At 47.3% G+C, this 18157-nt stretch overlaps 4 protein-coding genes across 4 annotated transcripts; 2 read left to right on the top strand and 2 right to left on the bottom strand.

Annotated features, from left to right (window-relative positions):
* The first annotated feature begins 1955 nt into the window (after positions 1-1955).
* Positions 1956-6881, top strand: LOC119362827 (CBL-interacting protein kinase 21-like). The gene is made up of 13 exons (XM_037628094.1): positions 1956-2433; positions 2509-2571; positions 4146-4217; positions 4302-4409; positions 4500-4580; positions 4649-4702; positions 4812-4937; positions 5028-5237; positions 5336-5437; positions 5797-5913; positions 6045-6116; positions 6268-6342; positions 6458-6881. The coding sequence occupies exons 1-13, from the start codon at positions 2263-2265 to the stop codon at positions 6560-6562; spliced, it is 1356 nt and encodes a 451-aa protein (XP_037483991.1). The 5' UTR covers positions 1956-2262; the 3' UTR covers positions 6563-6881.
* Positions 6882-7031: 150 nt separating this feature from the next.
* LOC119360736 (pentatricopeptide repeat-containing protein ELI1, chloroplastic-like) lies at positions 7032-8952 on the bottom strand. Its single transcript, XM_037626250.1, has 2 exons — positions 8800-8952; positions 7032-8727 (listed from the first exon to the last, which is right to left on the bottom strand). The coding sequence occupies exons 1-2, from the start codon at positions 8950-8952 to the stop codon at positions 7120-7122; spliced, it is 1761 nt and encodes a 586-aa protein (XP_037482147.1). The 3' UTR covers positions 7032-7119.
* Positions 8953-9262: 310 nt separating this feature from the next.
* On the top strand, positions 9263-10994 carry LOC119367462 (chaperone protein DnaJ-like). The gene is made up of 6 exons (XM_037632966.1): positions 9263-9328; positions 9544-9636; positions 10181-10211; positions 10325-10351; positions 10430-10550; positions 10638-10994. The coding sequence occupies exons 1-6, from the start codon at positions 9263-9265 to the stop codon at positions 10690-10692; spliced, it is 393 nt and encodes a 130-aa protein (XP_037488863.1). The 3' UTR covers positions 10693-10994.
* A 1173-nt stretch (positions 10995-12167) lies between these two features.
* Positions 12168-15484, bottom strand: LOC119362826. Its single transcript, XM_037628093.1, has 3 exons — positions 15121-15484; positions 12591-14154; positions 12168-12498 (listed from the first exon to the last, which is right to left on the bottom strand). The coding sequence occupies exons 1-3, from the start codon at positions 15350-15352 to the stop codon at positions 12312-12314; spliced, it is 1983 nt and encodes a 660-aa protein (XP_037483990.1). The 5' UTR covers positions 15353-15484; the 3' UTR covers positions 12168-12311.
* Positions 15485-18157: the final 2673 nt, after the last annotated feature.

The raw sequence follows: 18157 nt of genomic DNA, 5'->3' as shown, positions 1-18157 counted from the left end.
TAGACTGTATAGCTTCTGTATATACATGTGTATACTGTAACATTGTATACCACCTCATTATATATATGTGATAGGCCACCCCTAGAGGGTTGTGCCGGTTCCCCAAACCTAATGTCTTACACTGGAAAGCGCCTTGTCACCCATTAGGCTAGCCATAGTGGGAGTAACTTAGATAGTAACATAACACATTCCAAGACATATATGCTTATGTGGCATGGAGTTAATGAGGAGAGAGGTGCTTGTGGTAACATGATATGTTACCATAACATAACGCACCTCAATACAAAATGAGTCTACAACATAATAAATGAAGGCTTACATGATACTATACTTATGTTACTACCCACTATGATGATAGTAACGTTACGCTGGTTTCTCCTTTTCCGGTCCCATAGTCCCCGGAGCCGCCAGCCTTTTCGCCGCAAACGCGTGCAAAAACCCGAACGCTTCCCCGCGCGGCGCCGGCCATCCAGGAAGCAACCGCCCCACACCCTCACCCGCCAGTCAACGCGCGAGCGGGCACACGCATGCGGCTACCGCCACCAGACGACGCCAGGAGGGCGAGCGCGCGCGCTCTGGCTGGGCGACGGTGGGATGCCGCGCGGGACGGGGACAACGCGGTCACCGCGCCCCGCGGCCCCTGCCGGCCACGTACAGCCGCGCCGACCGGCTCGATCGATCGCCGGACTGCTCGACCCGATCAACGGGGCCACCCGCGGGCCACACCCACACCCGCCCCACCCGGCCGCGATTCTGATACGGATGTCGACGCATGGATCGGCGGATGGCCATCGGCAGCACAGGAGCAGACGCGCGGCCGCGCCGCAGCCTCACTTCGATCCCGGACACAATATTATTGTTTTTTCCTCAAATGGCCTCGGGATGAATGGATGCGGTGAACGGCAATCGCGCATACGAGTACGTATATGGACAAGAAGCGGTCCCGCCGCTCGTGTATCATACTGCATATACATACACCTCCCGTCGGGATCAAATCATAATCAGTGACCCATCGATGCGGGACAGGGTTGCTTCATTTGGTTAGGCAAATTTTGGTTAAGTTAATTAGCACCCCGGCGCTTCATTGATAGGTAGGGACACACCATGCCGTGTACCTGGAGCTAACAGTCGAGTACTATAGTACGTACTTTGAACCTTTTTTCCTTTTATAAAACTCGAGTACTTTGAACCAGGAGGGAAGTGTGGTAGTCAGGGCCGGTGGTTGCGTGCGCGTTGCACGTATGATTTACTAGGAGCTTCATTTGCGAGCACACACGTGGATCGGATCTGGCTCTGCAAAGGCTAGATAGAAAGCAACGAAGCACCGTGATATCGGCCCCCCTTGGCAATCATGCCTTTGAATCTAGCGTTGGACTTGGACATCAGCGCGCCTGCTGATTGAGAGCATGTCACCAACGCATGAGCTCTCGCAATTGAAATGGCGGTCGCGACACACATAGCTGTTCCCCCTTTATTTTATTCCTGTTCTGAAGGGGACGCACAAAATGGTTGCATATTCTCCCGCGTGTTTTGGAAAAAGATAAACGGCCGTCGAGAAGCGAAAAGGCGTTCCATTTGGTGGATGATACGATACAGCTTTCTAATAATTTGACAAAGTGTCGATAAACAAAACACCCAAAGACACGATCAACAGTCTTTGCCGTCGAATAAAAGGACCAAACTCCGACTTTTCTCATCCAGCTTCAATTATGCAACAAATTAATACGAGTACGAATGATCTGCGGATCACCATCCGGATAAGACACGCACGCAACACACACTCTTTAGCGTGCGGCCAAGCCTGATTCCCCCTGATTCCTTTGAGACATAAAAAAAAGGAAAAAAGAAAAGGAAAAATAAGAACTTGATGAAGTCAAATTGAGGTTGAGTCTGGGTCGGGTCATCAGAAACCATTCCTCCTCCCCCATAAAAACTCTCTCGAGCACCCGAGGCGCCAAGGCCAAGCTCCGATAAAAGCCCGCGCTCTCCCTGCCCTCCACCTAACGTTCTCCCAGCCTCCAGTCCACCCCACCACGCACGCGCGTGCGCGCTCTAGCTCGCCCTCGCTCTCGGGTCCTAGCTGCTCCCGCGTCTTCTTGACCTTTCCCCCCGCCGAGAGGTGCCGGCAGGTCGGCGAACCCGCACCCGCGCGCGCTCTAGCTCTCGCTCTCGAGTCCTATCCTTCTTGACCTTTCCGCCCGCCGAGAGGGAGGTGCCGGCAGGCCGGGGAACCCGCGCCCGCGCCGCGCGCGCCGCGCCGGCATGGCGGCGTCGGAGGGAGCAATGCGGATGGGCAAGTACGAGATGGGGCGGACGCTCGGGGAGGGGCACTTCGGCAAGGTGAGGCTGGCGCGGCACGCCGACACCGGCCGCGCCTTCGCCATCAAGATCCTCGACCGCCAGCGCATCCTCGCCATGAAGATCGACGAGCAGGTGCGCGCCCCCCTCGCCATGAAGATTGTTTCCTGGATTCTTTCGTCTTGCTTATTCGTGGTTGTGGTGGCGCAGATAAAGACGGAGATCGCGACGCTGAAGCTGCTCAAGCACCCCAACGTCGTCCGCCTCTACGAGGTAAGAGTTCACAACTCCTCCCCCAATTTTTTCCTTCAGATTGTTCGGTAAATTCGTTGTCTTTTTTCTCCTGGTTTCTTCTTGTTGAAATGTTCTTGGGGAGGGCATGGCCGCCGAAGGCACAATGGATTGGGTACTCGGGTGGTTGGGTGGGAGTAAATGAGCGCCAATCGCGTGATCGGCACATCGATTCGCAGCCACACTGTGCGCCATTGAAGTTGCCGTCTGAACCTCCAGAGCTGCGGCGGGTTCCAATTATTTTATCTCAAACTTATTTTGGCTGCGGAGACGATAGGTAGAAGAAGACTCACCGAGCGACCCAGCAGTCCGCTTTGAATAACCGCCCACATGCGCGGTTAAAAATAGGTTCTTTCCTCTCTTTTTTTTTCTCGACTGCGACATCGGTGTAAAAGAAAGGAACGCTCGAGGTGACTAGCCAGCCAGACAATGAATTTTCTACCCAGCCGGAGCAGGAAAGGGCAAGAGCCCTGTCGATCTCGTGTTACACGCCACCATTTAATTTTCTGCCTTGCACTATTTTCTCAGCATTATTATACCAGGGCGAGCATTATTTTTCTGCCCTGTGTGTATTATACTAGTGCGACCATTGAGATTGGCCAAGATCCAGCGTACTAGTTACGTGCAGCAAAGAAACAAACACTGGCTGTCAACATCTGATGACGTCCATTGGGCATTATGATACTAGTCAAGATCATGCTAACCTGACCGGACGTCCGCGTGCCATCTCAGCCGTGGGATCCGGGGATCCGGCGGCCGCCGTCGGCCCACCGCGGCGAACGACGGCGATCGGATAAGGACGCCCTGTGTTAGCAATAACTTAAGCAACCCGGAAGCCACCAAACGAGTGCCCCCAAAACGGAACACAATCATTGAGGGAGGGGGAGCCGTCTAGTTTATCGTTTACGCGTTTCAGGCAGCTCCTTGGTCCTGCAAGCCATTGCACGGCATCATCACATCACATACTGAAAAATGCAATGCAGAGAGAGAGGATAAGAACCAAAGCAAAGCGGCTACACGATAGGATTGCAATGGAGAGATAAGTGCCAAACGGGCTAGACAACAATAGTAATTTTAAGGATAACTTGGAAAAGGGAGGCTTGTTGGGGGGAAACTAGACCGTTTCTTTTGAGTGTTTGGCTCGCCGACTGCTTGCGTTAGTGGATAAACTCAAACTCCATCCATGTTAGGCTTGCTCCTTGGCTTCCTGCGATCGGAAAGAAAGGTCAGGAAAGCGATGCCTGCACGCCGAAGCAAAGCATTAGAAATTTGGTCCCCTGAAACGTAGAATTGCACCCTACAATCTCTAAATTATAATGCATTAACGATGAAACTGCAATCTAGTGGAGATGCAGTACCAGCCAAGAAAGCTGAGGCCATCATCCTCCGTTGAAAATGTGATTTCCCTGGAATATAAAATTGCACGGAAAAACAGAAATCGTACCAAATTTTATTTTTAAGAGGTTAAGCAATCAGGCATTTCTGTAACGACTATCCACGTCCACTTTATCCTTGGCCAGCCTGGGTGTGTTACAATTTCACCCCTTCTTCTGCAGGTCGCCGCGAGCAAGACCAAGATATACATGGTCCTCGAGTATGTAAACGGAGGAGAGCTATTTGAGAAAATCGTAAGGATTCTTCTCCTTATGCTCTCACTGTGGCTAAGCATGCTTCAGATGCGTCTATGTCTAACACTCCCTAATGCATGACAGGCACTAAAGGGCAAGCTGCCGGAGAAGGAAGGGAGGAAACTGTTCCAGCAGCTAATGGACGCTGTAAGCTATTGCCACGAGAGGGGGGTTTATCATAGGGACCTTAAGGTAAGTAACTACTGAGAGTTTCCACCTTTTGATCCCGAACTATGAATGGATACGTGATTAAGACCTGACATTCTTCCGCACCTTCTGTAGCCCGAGAATGTCCTGGTTGATGCGAAAGGGAACATAAAGGTCTCTGATTTTGGACTAAGTGCCCTTCCACAGCATCAACGGGTATGGTATTTTTCCTTTTGGGTAGCTGAATCATTCCCCTGGTGTCTAAAACAAAGCCCCATTTTCAGAAAGATGGATTACTGCATACCACATGTGGCAGCCCTAACTACATAGCCCCTGAGGTAAGGACTAGGCATTATTTCCTCTGGCTCTGAACCTAATACTGGTTCATGATTCTTCTGTTTACTCCATAAGAAGGATGGAATTTCTGATAGTGGTGTATGTGTGTAGGTCCTTCTCAACAAAGGTTATGATGGCTCCATGTCAGATGTATGGTCCTGTGGTGTTATCCTCTATGTGATGCTTACAGGGAATCTTCCGTTCGATGACGAAAATATGGTTGTCCTTTATCAGAAGGTATGAAGCAAAGAATCGAGGCCCACGCTAGCAAAATCTGCTCTTTTTTTTTTGCTGCGGCCATATCTCACAGTGTTATATTATTCTCAGATTCTGAAAGGGGATTATCGTATTCCTAAATGGCTTTCGCCAGGAGCCCAAGATATACTGCGAAAACTCCTGGATCCGAACCCCATTACCCGCCTTGGCATGGACGGACTAAGGGAGCACGATTGGTTCAATCAAAGTTATACTCCAGCAGTGCCTTTTGATGATGATGACGATAATTACGTTGGTGATGACAACTCCCACATGACCAAGGTAGCCTATGTGATGTGCACTGATATTTGCTGTATAATCACATGGTTTTAAATTTTAACTGAGTGACAAAGACTGAACTTCATCTGGTTTTTTTGAAGCACAATGGCATTCCAGACAACCCCGCAATCAACCAGATGAATGCTTTTCAACTCATCGGAATGTCCTCGTGCCTTGATTTATCTGGGTTTTTTGAGAAAGAAGTGAGTCCAATATTTGTTTCTTCATCTCATTTGTTAGTGTATGCTCATGCATTTTACTTCCTCAAAATTACTACCAAAGGGTCTATCTAAGCTAGATACAATCCAAACCCATACATCTAACAGGATCTAACTTGGAAGGGCCACACCTGAGATAATAAGTACAGCAAACAACAAACATGTTACGCAATGTAAGAAAATAATAGCAGACAGGAACCAGTGACTGACAACGCCACTGATTGTTGTCCTAATTATGTACATGTCCTCACTGCACATCTGCTATGCCAATATTATGGGGTTATAAATGCCCTTCATTGTAGTAGTGACCCTCCACTAAACTCAGATGTGTGACTTCGTTGCAGGATGTCTCAGAAAGAAAAACCAGATTTGCATCAAACTATCCCCCTACTTATCTATTTGAGAAGATAGAGAGCAATGTCATAAATATGGGCTTCCAAGTACAGAAGAACAATGGCAAGGTTAGAGACCTCAGATGTGTCTATGGGCTAATAACTGCATGATGTTAAAACTCAATTGTTTCAATGGATTGTGTACAAACTTTGTTTTCTTCAGTCAGTGATGTTGACAGCTATATTATCATGTTCTACAGCTAAAAGTGATCCAAGAGCGCAAGGGACCAACAAATCCAAGAGGGCATGGATCATTATTAATTTCTGCTGAGGTACTTTTATCATATTGAATATGTCACAGTTAAAAATACAGATTAATAAAAAAGAAGAAGTAACTATCCAATACAGCTTCCATTTCATGGTGCATTGTGTTCCTGTTAGACAGCATTGCTGCACCTTAACATAGTTGCGCTGTGATTCCAGGTGTTTGAGATCAATGAATCTCTTTATGTTGTTGAGCTAAAAAGGTCATGTGGAGACTGCTCCCTATACAGACAGGTAGAGTTACTTCCCTTGCTGAGTCCGTATTAAATAATTTGTTTATTTCTTGATCATTTCGGTCACAGCATAACATCCAAATCACAATTTATAACCTATGACATTCTTGCTGCAGCTGTGTGCAACGCTCTCAGACGACTTGGGAATATGCAAAAGCCAGCAACTTCTGAAGAACGACTCCATAAGACAAGAGCTTTATCGATTTAATAGTAGCTTTTGATAAAACGGCCCCCTGCCTTTTTCTAGCAAAAGAGCCTACTAGGTAAAAGGATCCTCCCTTTTAAACAAGAGGACCCACCAGGCCACCACTAGGTACCATGTATGACACATTTTTGTAAAACCAAGTTGTAGATATACAAGTTACACCATTCAAATACCAAATATTGACCAGCCGAGGAAAAAAAGATTTCTCTTGGATGGTTCATGATAGTTTTATTTTTATTACTTTGGGCAGATTTGCTACTGATTATGTATGAAATGTTATGTAAACAGTTGAAGTGTGCATATAAGAATTACCTGTTCTTTGTTTCCCCTCTTAAGTTTGATGTATACTGGAAGGCACATCTTCTGTCCAAATCCTTCAGCTTCTAAATGACTTCCATGACTTTCGGAAGAATATAATATATGATACTATAGAAGATTGTTCTTCTAGTGCAGTTCTTTCAGATGCATGCTCAAGTATAAGAATATCTAGCAACCTTAAACTTCAGAATGCTAGCAGGGTACGGACAAACAATTGCTACACCAAAACTTTTTCTGGTACAGAAGGTTCTAAGTTTACCAGTAATCCTTACATGAGCACTGCCCTTCACTAAAATGGTGGAAACGATTCCGGTCTCTAACAATCAACTTGCGACCATATACCAAGGATATAAGCTTAATCGCTGAATGGCAGTCTTCACAAGCTCTGAGGTTCTTTGTTATTCGAAGAGTTGACCCTGGAGGGGTGGTCAGCAGCCCAAAAGCAATGGCCAGCTTCTCGCTATGTTCAGCCAGTGCCCGCTTCTTAGACTGCTCATCAATATCTTGCAATACCAAGCTTGTCATTGGCCTATATCCTGCTTGTGTTAACCGGCCAATCATCTTTTCCAACATTTTGTAGATCTCCTCGATCCTCGGATGCGATCTATCACCGGAAACAAACTCGTGAACTGTGTTCTCCCATTCGATCGAACTTCTTCCCGGAACCCTCTGAATGTTCTCCCTCTTGATCGTCTTTCTCATTTCTGCAACACCTTCCCATGAGTTTGCTTGTGCATATATGTTTGACAGCAACACATAGTGTCCATCTGCAAGAGGATCCAATACTTTCAATTTGGCCATAGCTTCCTCTGCAATCTCCACATTCTTATGGATGCGACAGGCGCCAAGAAGTGTTCTCCAAATAATTGCATCAGGCTCAAAAGGCATGCTCCTGATAAGCTGCATTGCCTCCTCAACATGGCCTGCACGACCCAAAAGATCGACCATGCATCCGTAGTGCTCGACCCTTGGCACCACACCGTGAACGTCAGTCATTGAGCTGAAATACTTCTTGCCATCACTCACTAGACCAACATGAGTGCACGCCATAAGAACTCCAACGAAGGTGATCTCATTTGGTTGCAGTCCTTGTGATATCATCTCTGAGAACAAACTTAGAGCATCATGGCCAAGTCCGTGATTGGCCAGTCCGATGATCATTGAACTCCAAGTAAGCACATCCATCACAGGCATAGCGCGGAACACCTTCAGAGAATTCTCAATGTCGCCGCACTTGGCATACATGTCAACCAGAGCAGTACCCAGCTTCATGTCTACCTCAACCCTGTGGCTCTCGACAAACTGGTGTACCTCTGCGCCAATGGTCAGCGCCCCCATGTCGCTGCATGCCGAGAGCACGCTCACCATGGTGATGCAGTCTGGAGCGACACGTGCCGCTCGCATCACCTTCCACAGCTCCAGCGCCTCCTTGGACCGACGGCCCTTGGCGTACGCGGAGATCATCGAGCTCCACGAGAAGGCGTCCCTGTCGCTCGTCGCGTCGAATATCTCCCTCGCCATGCCGACGTCCCCTCTCACGGCGTACCCGTGGATCATCGTGTTCCAGGACACCAGGTCCCTGTCCCGCATTCCGTCGAACACCCTCCTCGCCTCCGCGACCTCGCCGCGCGCGACGTAGGCCGCGAGCATGACGTTGCAGAGGAACACGTCCCGGCGGGGCGCCTCGTCGAACGCGGCGCGCGCGAGCTCCGCGCGGCCCGACTTGGCGTACATCTCGACGAGCGCGGTGCGCACGAAGAGGTCGGCGGCGGCGAAGCCGGACCTGACCGCGCGCGCGTGGAGCGAGGCGCCGAGCGGCCGGGTCGCGGCGGACGAGGCGAGCGCGGCGGAGGCGGCGCAGGCCTGGAGGGCGAGGGAGAGGGAGAAGGAGTTGGCGAGGAGGCGGGGCGCGCGCGGGAGGAGGCCGCGGAGGACGAGCAGGGCCTGCAGCGGGAGCGAGGAGCGGAGGTAGGCGCGCATGACGGTGCTGACGACGAACGGGTCCGCGTCCGCCGACTTGACGAGCCGCGCGTGCGCCGCCAGGTGCTCCGGCCGCGGCGCGGCCGCGCCGCCCCCTCGCGCGCGCATCGCCGAGAGCTTGCTTGAAGCGTTCGAGTTCGGCGGGTGCACGAGCAGCACGCTGTGACGGCTCGGTGAGCTCGTCTCGGCCGTGCGATCGGCGGATCCTGGATCTGGCGGCCAGGAAGCTGCCAGCGAGGCCTGCCGCGCGTCGCAAATACGTGGAGCGGCCGTGGCTGCTCCTGCTTCGTTCGAGCGCTGCGCCTACCCCCTACCGCGACCAACCTGACCGGCCAGCCGCCCCGCCGTCGTCGCCGCTGCCGCCGATCAGTGTTTGTCCGGCGCGATCGCACGAGGAAGCAAGGGGGAGAGATCAGAGATGAGGAGCAGCGAGGCCATGGAGCTCCTGGGCTTCGCTCCCTACTCCCGGCCGTCCCCTTCCGAGGTATCCATCTCCCCAATTCCGCCCCCTTCCTCCCTGTCTTTGCTCCCCCTGCGAATATCCAACCGGCGGTCATCTCAGGATGATAGTCTAGCTTTATCTGGCTAGATCTTGCTCCGACGAGCTAATCTGTTAGCTATTTCTGCTGGATTTTGGTGAAACGTGGGTGCCAATCTCCGAAATTTGAGTTTACATATGCTCTGAATCTTCTGTTCCAGGTGAAGGCTGCGTATAGAAGAATGGTCATGGAGTCCCATCCCGATCGTGTACCGACACATCAGAAGCCTCAAGCAGAGTCAAAATTCAAGCAGGTCAGGTACAAAACAGTCATGGTGAAGAACTTCAGGCATCATGATGTTTGTTATTTGCGTGTTCCTTGTTCATGGTGTTATTCAGGCATGAAAGTCAATTAGACGAGTATTTAGCTTGATCATGCTAATTTTTGAAGCAACCTTTATACCATGCTAATTGCTCATTCATAATTGAATCGCTGATGTCAAAATGAGCATAGATGTGATCTTAATGTACTTGCTGAGCTTTAGAATGCTTGTATAGCTTTTGGAGTCACCATGCTAATTGCTCTTCCACAAGTAAATCGTTGATATCAAAATGAGCATAGGTTTGATCTTAATGTAGTTCCTGAGCTTTACGTGAACTGTTCAGCTTATGGACATATATTTGGCATTCCCGGGCATCCAAGAGATTTAGTGAAATTTGAATGTGCTAACACTTTTTCCAGTTGAGTGAATGTTAAATTTGAATGTGGTTTTCCGTACGAGGATCGCAATCAATTTCCTGAATTTGATTTCTTTCCGACAATTGTAATCAAAGCTTAATCGTGTTTGTGTTTTGCAGATAGTAGAAGCATATTCTTGTTTGAAGGATGGTATGTTCCCTGTTCACTTTGATAACCAGCCTTTGTTTTTCCTTTATCATTTCGCACCTGAGTTGCAATTGGTTCGACTGATGGGATTATGGTATGCTCATTGCGGTTTGCAGGTCGAAGATTTGGGAACAGAATGGAAGGTAAATTTGGTTTCAGAATGCAGATTTGTTGTTTCCTCCATCTTTGTAGCTGATGAGATGATCATGCGTGAAATGCAGTACATGTAATGAGGTCTGGTGTTCCAACGGGATACAGAAGATCAAACAAGATATTGATTAAAGCCCCCTTTCTGCTCATAATTTGTGCCGCAGTTTCCTTTGGTTCCTACAGCGCTTCGAGGTAACCATACTTACACTCTTTTTTCAAGAGAAAACATCAAGATCTACAATCATTGCTGATTGAGAAATCCATTTTGGTTTCATGAAGGGCATACCAGCGGCAAAAGGATGTGTGTTCCTCTCAGAACCCTTTTCTTCCATAATGGAAATCCATTGTACTGTCCATATCCATATATATAAGCTACTCCCTCCGATCCATACACATATGGATCGGAGGGAGTAAAGAGAAGATCTGCATGTTGCAATTTGAGATGCAAAACAATCTCTGCACTGAATAAAGGCACCCTTGTGATTTCAAAGAAAAGACACATGCTTTGTAGATGTTCAATTTAGCTCTAGGGAGCATATGCTCCTGCGCGCCAAAAATACATTTACAAATGTGAAAATATACAAGACAATTCAGACATTTAAATGTTCATTTTCAAATGTAATTTGCAATTTTTTATGGTGAAAGCCCAAGCATTGCAACCTGTACAAAAACTAATAATTGAGTGCCAATTTTTGGCATTTCTAGAGCACTGTATTTTTGTCTTTTTTGCCTGACGAAACACAACTGTTCCTTTTTGTGTGAAAAAACACTAATGTTGAACATACACAAAATAGTTTTTTTTTCAGTTTGTTTCCTATTTGTTAGTTTTTGTTCACCCCAGGAGCATATGCTTCTGGGAGCCGAAACGCAACTCCCGTTTGTTTGCGTGTTCGTATATTGTGAGTTCAGAGATCCATTCAGACCATAGTTCCTACTTATAATTTCTTCATTCATGGACAGCCCTTACTACATGCTGAAAATCAGTTTAGTAGAGGGCAGAGCAATCTACACATGGGTATAAATCGTCGAAAAGTTTGTCATGTTGAAACCATTTTGGTATCTTTTTACATGCACGATGAACATAAAAGTTGGCCTAGTGTCAGCTACCCACAGCTCGTTATAAAAGGCGTGAACAAGGTGTCAATCATCACACGCAATGCAATTCACAACATCAACATGATACCCAGCATCACTAGCAAAAGCAAGAACTTAAGATAATTTACATTGACCACAGAATGTAATTGTCATCATGGTTATTACAAGACACCCCCAATGTACGGGATGACTCCCAACCTTTCCTCAGCAGGGAAAGGCAACAAAAGGATGCCATGGAGTTAACTATGCTTAAGGCATTTCAAATGACAAGTTTGGCAAGCACCGGGCCAGTATCTACACACAGCATGACAGGTTTGGCAAGGCAAACTATGCTGAAGGCATATTTCAAATGCAATCTTCAGGCTATTGCCATGTGCCAGGAGCCATAGCAATGGTAGCTTTTGATTAACAATCCATGCATTTTAAGACTTACAAGTGAGCTTCTATGCTGGTGCTTCGTTGAACACCTTGAATAGCAACAGCTTCAGGAGCCAACACGGCAGGCTAGCTCGAAATCAACTCCTTATGCCCACTTGGGGAAGAACAGATCATAACCTCTAAAATCAGGCATTGTTGCACTACCTGAACAAAAGATCATGAACCTTCTGTATCCCTCCGTGTCTTCGAATTGCAAAAACCAACTAACTGACAGAAGTACCATTCTACAATAGTGAAACCAGAGCTCATACACCAAGTTTAAACTACCCGCGACATCATTCTGAAACGGAAATACTGGCAAAATGTAGACTGGGCCACCATATTAGTTCTAACCTCACCAGACCACAGCCTTTCAAGAGTTTGTACCAACTACCAGAACTCAAATTGTCCATCCAATGTGAGAAGAGAAATGTGGCCAGGCTAGGATTTTCCACTAGCATCTGGAGCAGTATCAGCCACTATCACGTTCCATGAGAGAGGCTGCCAGCCTGAAGAGTGAGGAACAAACCACTTCATTTTATCGGTTGCGATATACAAAACCTGAAGAACTTCGCCAAGGGAAAGACGTTTCAAGCATGTTTTCTTCAACAGAGTTGCAGCGTGATACCTAGAAACAAATAAAAATTAAAATGCTTTTAACCACAAAGTCAAGAAAAATACAGAAATAATCAACACATATTACTGGGTGTGGGATCTCACCTTGATTGAGAGTTCTTTATCGCAGAACATCCAGGGGCAGTAGATATGTACCTATGAACAGTATCTAGAGTCTCTTTTGAGTGCCTAGCATTGTTATCCATTATATTCACGCATTTCCAGAGATTTTCATCTTTTCCCAGAAAGAATGACACAAGTCCTAACTTTTTCGTTACGATAGCTTGATGCTGAATAGCAACTTCAAGAGCCTTCTTAACATCAAATTGTGGTAGATTAGCACCTCCATAACGTACGCAATCTGATATATGCTGTTCGGTTGGTGCAAGCTTCTCAGTCTTCAGTACTTCCAAAGCACTTAAGATATTTCTTATAAGAATTTGAGAGTCAGAAGATGGCTGCGGACATCCAGTGTTTGCACCCCATTGTCCAGCATTCTGCATGTTGCTGGATATATTAGGTGGAGTTGGATGTCTGTAACTATAATTATTGTAAGGAGGCTGAACAGCACCAGAATAGTTTGGATGGTAGCTAACGTTTGAACCTTGGTTGTCATGAGCCCCTATGGGGTATCCAGAAATATTCAGCCGACTCATATCAGGATAATTAACTGGCGGGACATGATAGGGGGGAGGAGGAGCACTTGGCCAGGACTGCAGTGGTGCAGTGGGAACACCAGTATGCCCAGCTTGTGGAGCTTGTGGTGGACATGAACTACTTCTATGTAAATTTGATGTGTGAAAATTACCAGGTCCATTGTGAGGACGAGGAGTCACTGGATTATGTGGTTTTGGCGGCTGAGAGGATTGGTTATGGTGTTTTGGATGATTATGGCCACTACCATGGCCAGAATCAGGAGCACCATTTTTCGGTGCAGATTCAGTTGACACACCAGACTTCTTACTACCAAAATAGTCATGAGGAACACTCTTTTGATGGGAATTAGTGGGTTTTGCAGGCTTTTTAGGCAGGAAAAGGGGTGGGTTTTTAGGTATACTTGTCTGGTTCACCTTTGCCCTACTCTGGGGTTCAGGACTTGATGAAGAACTTGATGATGGTGTAGAAGGCTGACTTGGTTGGCTAGCAGTGCTTCCTTTGGAATTATCAGCGACTCCATCAACTGAGTTTTCCTTTTTGCCTGCTGGTTTAGATGCATTATCTGTCTGATTTTTCCGAGGTTGCTTCACTTTGGGTTGCTTATCTACCTTACCATTACCACCATTTTGATAATCATGCTGAGAAGGATTCTGCACTTGAGGGTTAGTATCTCGAGCCGCGGCTGAAGAATTTGGAACAGTGTTCCTTGACGTATCCAAATTATCCTTATTGCCACTTGATGCGCTGCTTATGTATGGTGACACTGCTAATGGTGGTTCTCCAGCCACAAGGCTTCTCCAGAGCCAAACACTCTTTGCCGCAGCAGTAAGCGTTTGAGACACATTTGGAGGTTGTGCTAAAAGAATATTGTACCGCCTCATCTTAAGCTTATGAAGGGCATTAGAGAAATCCCGATCACCAGAGATTAGCAAATAATTCGCTGGCGGAGGGTTGTCAATAGCCCAGAACAGCATGTCAACCAAGATCTTCTTATCACTTGCATCTTTAATGCCTGCAATGGTCGGAAAACAATGAAAAGAAATAAGGATCTGAGAGATGAGAATGGTAACTAATCATCACAACTCACTCATTCAATGAAGAACCCAGCTTTCTCTCACTACTTCTTAGTATAAGAGTAAACAGTCTCAATGCTAGTAATAAACCTTTATGGCCTTAATTATTTGGATGTCAAGATAAATCCCAAGATAAACTAAAATCTAGTTTCCGAGTCACATAAAAGCCGAATCCACTTTTCAGCTATACACTAGTCACTTTGAAATGTATTCCATTGAGCGAAAACCAATGCTGGTCTCTGATTTTCTAATGCCCTATCTAAGTAATTTGCCAATGCTGGTCTCGGATTTTCTAATGCCCAATCTAAGTAATTTACTAATATACCAAGGGCAGGTTATTACAAAAGTTTAGCCTGCACACACATAACAACGAAATATACATTGTTCCGAGCAATAACCAGTTGCATATATTCTCTAATAAAATCGGAAATTCAGGATGGAGTTTTCTAGCAAGTATCCCATGAGACAGATATGGATTTTGAGGCGTGGACTATCATAACTCCAGAAAAAGCCTGCAATAGAAGATTCGCCATTGATGCCCACAATAGCACAGCAAGAATTCAAGGTCGACAGAATAAGACAGACATGTCTCTCCTTTTTCTAGACCACTGCACCTTGGGTAGAAACAAGTTAGTTTATACTAATAGAAGAAATCGAAAGAAAGAACACACGACTACAAGAACTTCCCGTATCATATCCCGATCCAAACCCTATGATTCCACTATCGTCCTGAAGTATTTGCGACAGATCCATCGAGTATACCAACCATCGAAGCGGCGCAACCCACATGCATTGGCGAGAGGTGAACGGACCACCACGGCAAGAGCGATTGAATAAGAAGAGCAGAGCGGGGTGGTTGGGGATTTGGGAGAAAGAGGGGCGAGGGGACGGAGGGGGGACCGTACCGGCGGGGACGTGGTGGAGGGAGACGCCGGTGCTGGAGAGGGCGTGCTGGACGTTGTGGGCGATGCCGCTGGTGTCGCCGTAGGCGGAGACGGAGATGGGGCCGACGTAGCCGGCGGTGGCGAGGGCGGAGCTCATGTTCTGGACGATGAGGTGGGGGTCGCAGTTGCGGGGGACGGCGCAATTCTCGATGTCCCACCACACCGCCGTCTTGGCCGCCGCGTACTCCCCCATCGCCGCCCCCGACAACCCCCTGCTAACCCCTGCGCCTCGCCGTCGGAGACCGGAGAGGTGGTGTTTGGGGACTTGGGGTGGGTAGTGGAGGGTGTTTTTTATGGTTTGCGACGGCGGCGGCGTCGAGGTGGACTCGGAAACTGCCGTCCCACTTGGCACCGAGATTTTAGGCAAGGATCGGTACCCAGATTTATATCGGATTTAAACTAATGATAACGTCCGTGCATTGCGAAGGAACAATAAATTTAGACATACTCCTTCCCTAATACTTCCTCTGTTCCTTTATAGTATAAGGTATATTTGTTTTTTTAACACAGTACAGACGCAAGCACTCATATACACGTGCATACACTCACCCCTATGGATGCACACACGCACATCCTACCCTATGAGCAGAAATCCTGCAATAATCCAGAAATAAAAGCGAGCACCAGGACTTGAACCCTGGTGGGCTGGGATACCACGGTCCCTCTAACCACCCAACAACAGGTTGGTTCACAGGTATTTTTGTTTTTTGATTATAAATTCCGCTCTTAGCCCTCCAGAAAAAAGAAAGTATATTTCCGTGTGTTTCTTCTTGTCTCAAAAAAAGAAGGAAAGTATTTCTCTCGATTGCGCGTATCTCTTTTTTCCTGGATTAACTGACTTACTTGCCACTAACCAACGATATGCCAGGGTAAATTTGTCCAAAATTGTCTATAATTTTGTGTCTTGGTCACCGTGCCGAAAATAACACACCTTACATGAATGAACAGAGGGAGTATACCTGGCCATGGGCCGGGCCGGGCTTGGTTCGGGCCTTAAAAAGCCCACGGCAGAAAACTGAGGCCCAGGTCCTCCCAGGACCTACCATCGGGCCTACTTTTCAAGCCCAAACCCGACCCATCTGGTAAAAAGCCCTGAAAAGCCCTTAGGGCTTAGGGCCATGGGTCGGGCCTCTTCCTTAAAATGCCAATATGCCGAGCCCAAGCCCGTCCAGGCCCCGCTGGTGGGCTCAAAACTCAAGCCCAAGCCTGGCCCACGGGCAAGCCCATCGGACCTAGGCCCCTGGATTTTAGGGTCGGGCCTGGGTGGGCCGATAGGGCCGGGTCGGAGATGGCCAGGGCTAAGAGGGAGTAATAAAGAAAAAGAAACCTAGTGCATTTCTAGCCGATCCCTTAAAAATAGAGGAGTAAACCACCGAGTAAAGTTGGTGGAGTAAAATTTTACTTCAATAACGGTGGGTGGACCTACCCGATCTCCTAAAGTTAGTGGAGTAAATAAATCCTTCGAGTAAAGTTGGAATCTTCATTGAAAATTGACTTCCGAGCACAGGTGCAAGGGAGTACTTTATTTTGAAGTTTAAAAAACCACATTTTTATGGTTCAATTTTTTTCAAACTTTTTTGTGCATGAACGAATAGCAATGCAGCCAAAATTTCAGCAATACACATGCTTGCATGTAAAAGATGCAAAAAAGACAAATACATGAAAATTAGGGGCTTGTTTTTTGGTGTTTCTGGGCAGAATTTTTGTCTTTTTTGTGCAGCACATACGTATTACTGAACAAAATTTCACAGATACTTAGACCACATGCATGCGTATTCATGTAAAAGGGTAAAAAAGTTTCAAATCTTTTAAGCATCTTTTTGGAGCAGTTCAAAATAAAGTGCTATGTTGCCTCCATGTTCTGGAATTCCGTTTTAGCATCTTCATCCTCTTCATCATCATCCTCAATGGGTATGCTCAGTATTAATCTTTTTGGAGTGGTCTCCGCAAGTCTCTAAATCCACTTGTCTTTGTCACAAGCACTTTATAGCAATGATACAATGTGAATGACTTGTGGCCGAACTTCTTGTTTCTCTTAAATGATAGAGCCAAACTCCGTGACCGGCACATTGCTTGGTGGCGCATGATGCAGTTGATCAATGCAACTGGACCAACCAGACCATCGATTGCATTGATCTTGGATGATGCTCCAACGATGCCCAAGAGAGCCTTGGGTGTGGCTTGATATGACATCCACGGAGTTGTTGTAGTACTCTGTAATCCTCCCCAAAAATGATTCTTGGATTGGTCCGTTCAAACCATTGCATCCATGAAGATGTTCAACCAAGCAACGCACAAAGCTAGATTTTCCACTTGGTTGTAGTTGTGAGTCCCTGCCCTTGGTTTCTTCATGCTCGATTGGGTTTTGATCCCCATTGGATCAGTCACCTTCATCAACTTCTTCCTCTTCAACAACCTACCCGGACAACTCCTCTTCAGCCACCTCCTCTTGGGTCTTGACTTGATGATTGAACACCGGATCATAATCGAGATCCTCAAGGCCAAGCGTATGAGACGACTCGAAAGACGTCAAGAATTTGGTCATGCTCATCTCCGCACTAAGACAACACCAATAAAGTCCATCATCCATCGGCCGCCAACAATCACCGCAAAATGCAAAGGCCGAAATGGAAAATGTTTTTTACCTAATAGGCATTTCATCAAGCACTTGGCAGTTGTGACCCTTGTTGCCGGCTGCAGCGGCCGGACGCGCCGAAGCAGTGTTCGTAGGGGTGGCCGGAGACGGTGCATGATCCGTCGGACAAGGTCGAGGAGTAGCAGTACCTTTTTTCTTCTTCATCATTGTCGCGCCTCCATGAGGGCCGACGCGGCCGCCTTCGGCTTTCGAGCTCATTTGGAGCCAGCAGGAGCAACAGGAGGCGGCCGACCGTTGCCGAAGAGTCAGTGGCCACCCCGTCGACCTTTCTACCGGCGGTGGCAGCCGGTGTGGAGGACCGGACGAGATTTTTTATGCCCAACATTTTCTTTGGTATGGCGG

Source organism: Triticum dicoccoides, chromosome 2B (genome assembly GCF_002162155.2).
Source record: "Triticum dicoccoides isolate Atlit2015 ecotype Zavitan chromosome 2B, WEW_v2.0, whole genome shotgun sequence".
In the NCBI taxonomy this organism is placed as follows: Eukaryota; Viridiplantae; Streptophyta; class Magnoliopsida; order Poales; family Poaceae; genus Triticum; species Triticum dicoccoides.
Note: the sequence above shows the minus strand (reverse complement) of the source record. Positions and strands in the feature narration are given on the sequence as shown.

Coding starts and splice junctions, on each gene's coding strand:
- LOC119360736 (XM_037626250.1), bottom strand. CDS start 8,952: ATGCGCGCGCGAGGGGGCGGCGCGGCCGCGCCGCGGCCGGAGCACCTG. Junction 8,728..8,799: donor TCCCGCTGCAGGCCCTGCTC/GTCCTCCGCGGC, acceptor CTCGCCCTCCAG/GCCTGCGCCGCCTCCGCCGC.
- LOC119362826 (XM_037628093.1), bottom strand. CDS start 15,352: ATGGGGGAGTACGCGGCGGCCAAGACGGCGGTGTGGTGGGACATCGAG. Junction 14,155..15,120: donor CCTCCACCACGTCCCCGCCG/GTACGGTCCCCC, acceptor CGACCATTGCAG/GCATTAAAGATGCAAGTGAT. Junction 12,499..12,590: donor ATAAAGAACTCTCAATCAAG/GTGAGATCCCAC, acceptor ATTTGTTTCTAG/GTATCACGCTGCAACTCTGT.
- LOC119367462 (XM_037632966.1), top strand. CDS start 9,263: ATGAGGAGCAGCGAGGCCATGGAGCTCCTGGGCTTCGCTCCCTACTCC. Junction 10,212..10,324: donor ATATTCTTGTTTGAAGGATG/GTATGTTCCCTG, acceptor TGCGGTTTGCAG/GTCGAAGATTTGGGAACAGA. Junction 10,352..10,429: donor ATTTGGGAACAGAATGGAAG/GTAAATTTGGTT, acceptor CGTGAAATGCAG/TACATGTAATGAGGTCTGGT.
- LOC119362827 (XM_037628094.1), top strand. CDS start 2,263: ATGGCGGCGTCGGAGGGAGCAATGCGGATGGGCAAGTACGAGATGGGG. Junction 5,914..6,044: donor TACAGAAGAACAATGGCAAG/GTTAGAGACCTC, acceptor CATGTTCTACAG/CTAAAAGTGATCCAAGAGCG. Junction 6,343..6,457: donor ACTGCTCCCTATACAGACAG/GTAGAGTTACTT, acceptor TTCTTGCTGCAG/CTGTGTGCAACGCTCTCAGA.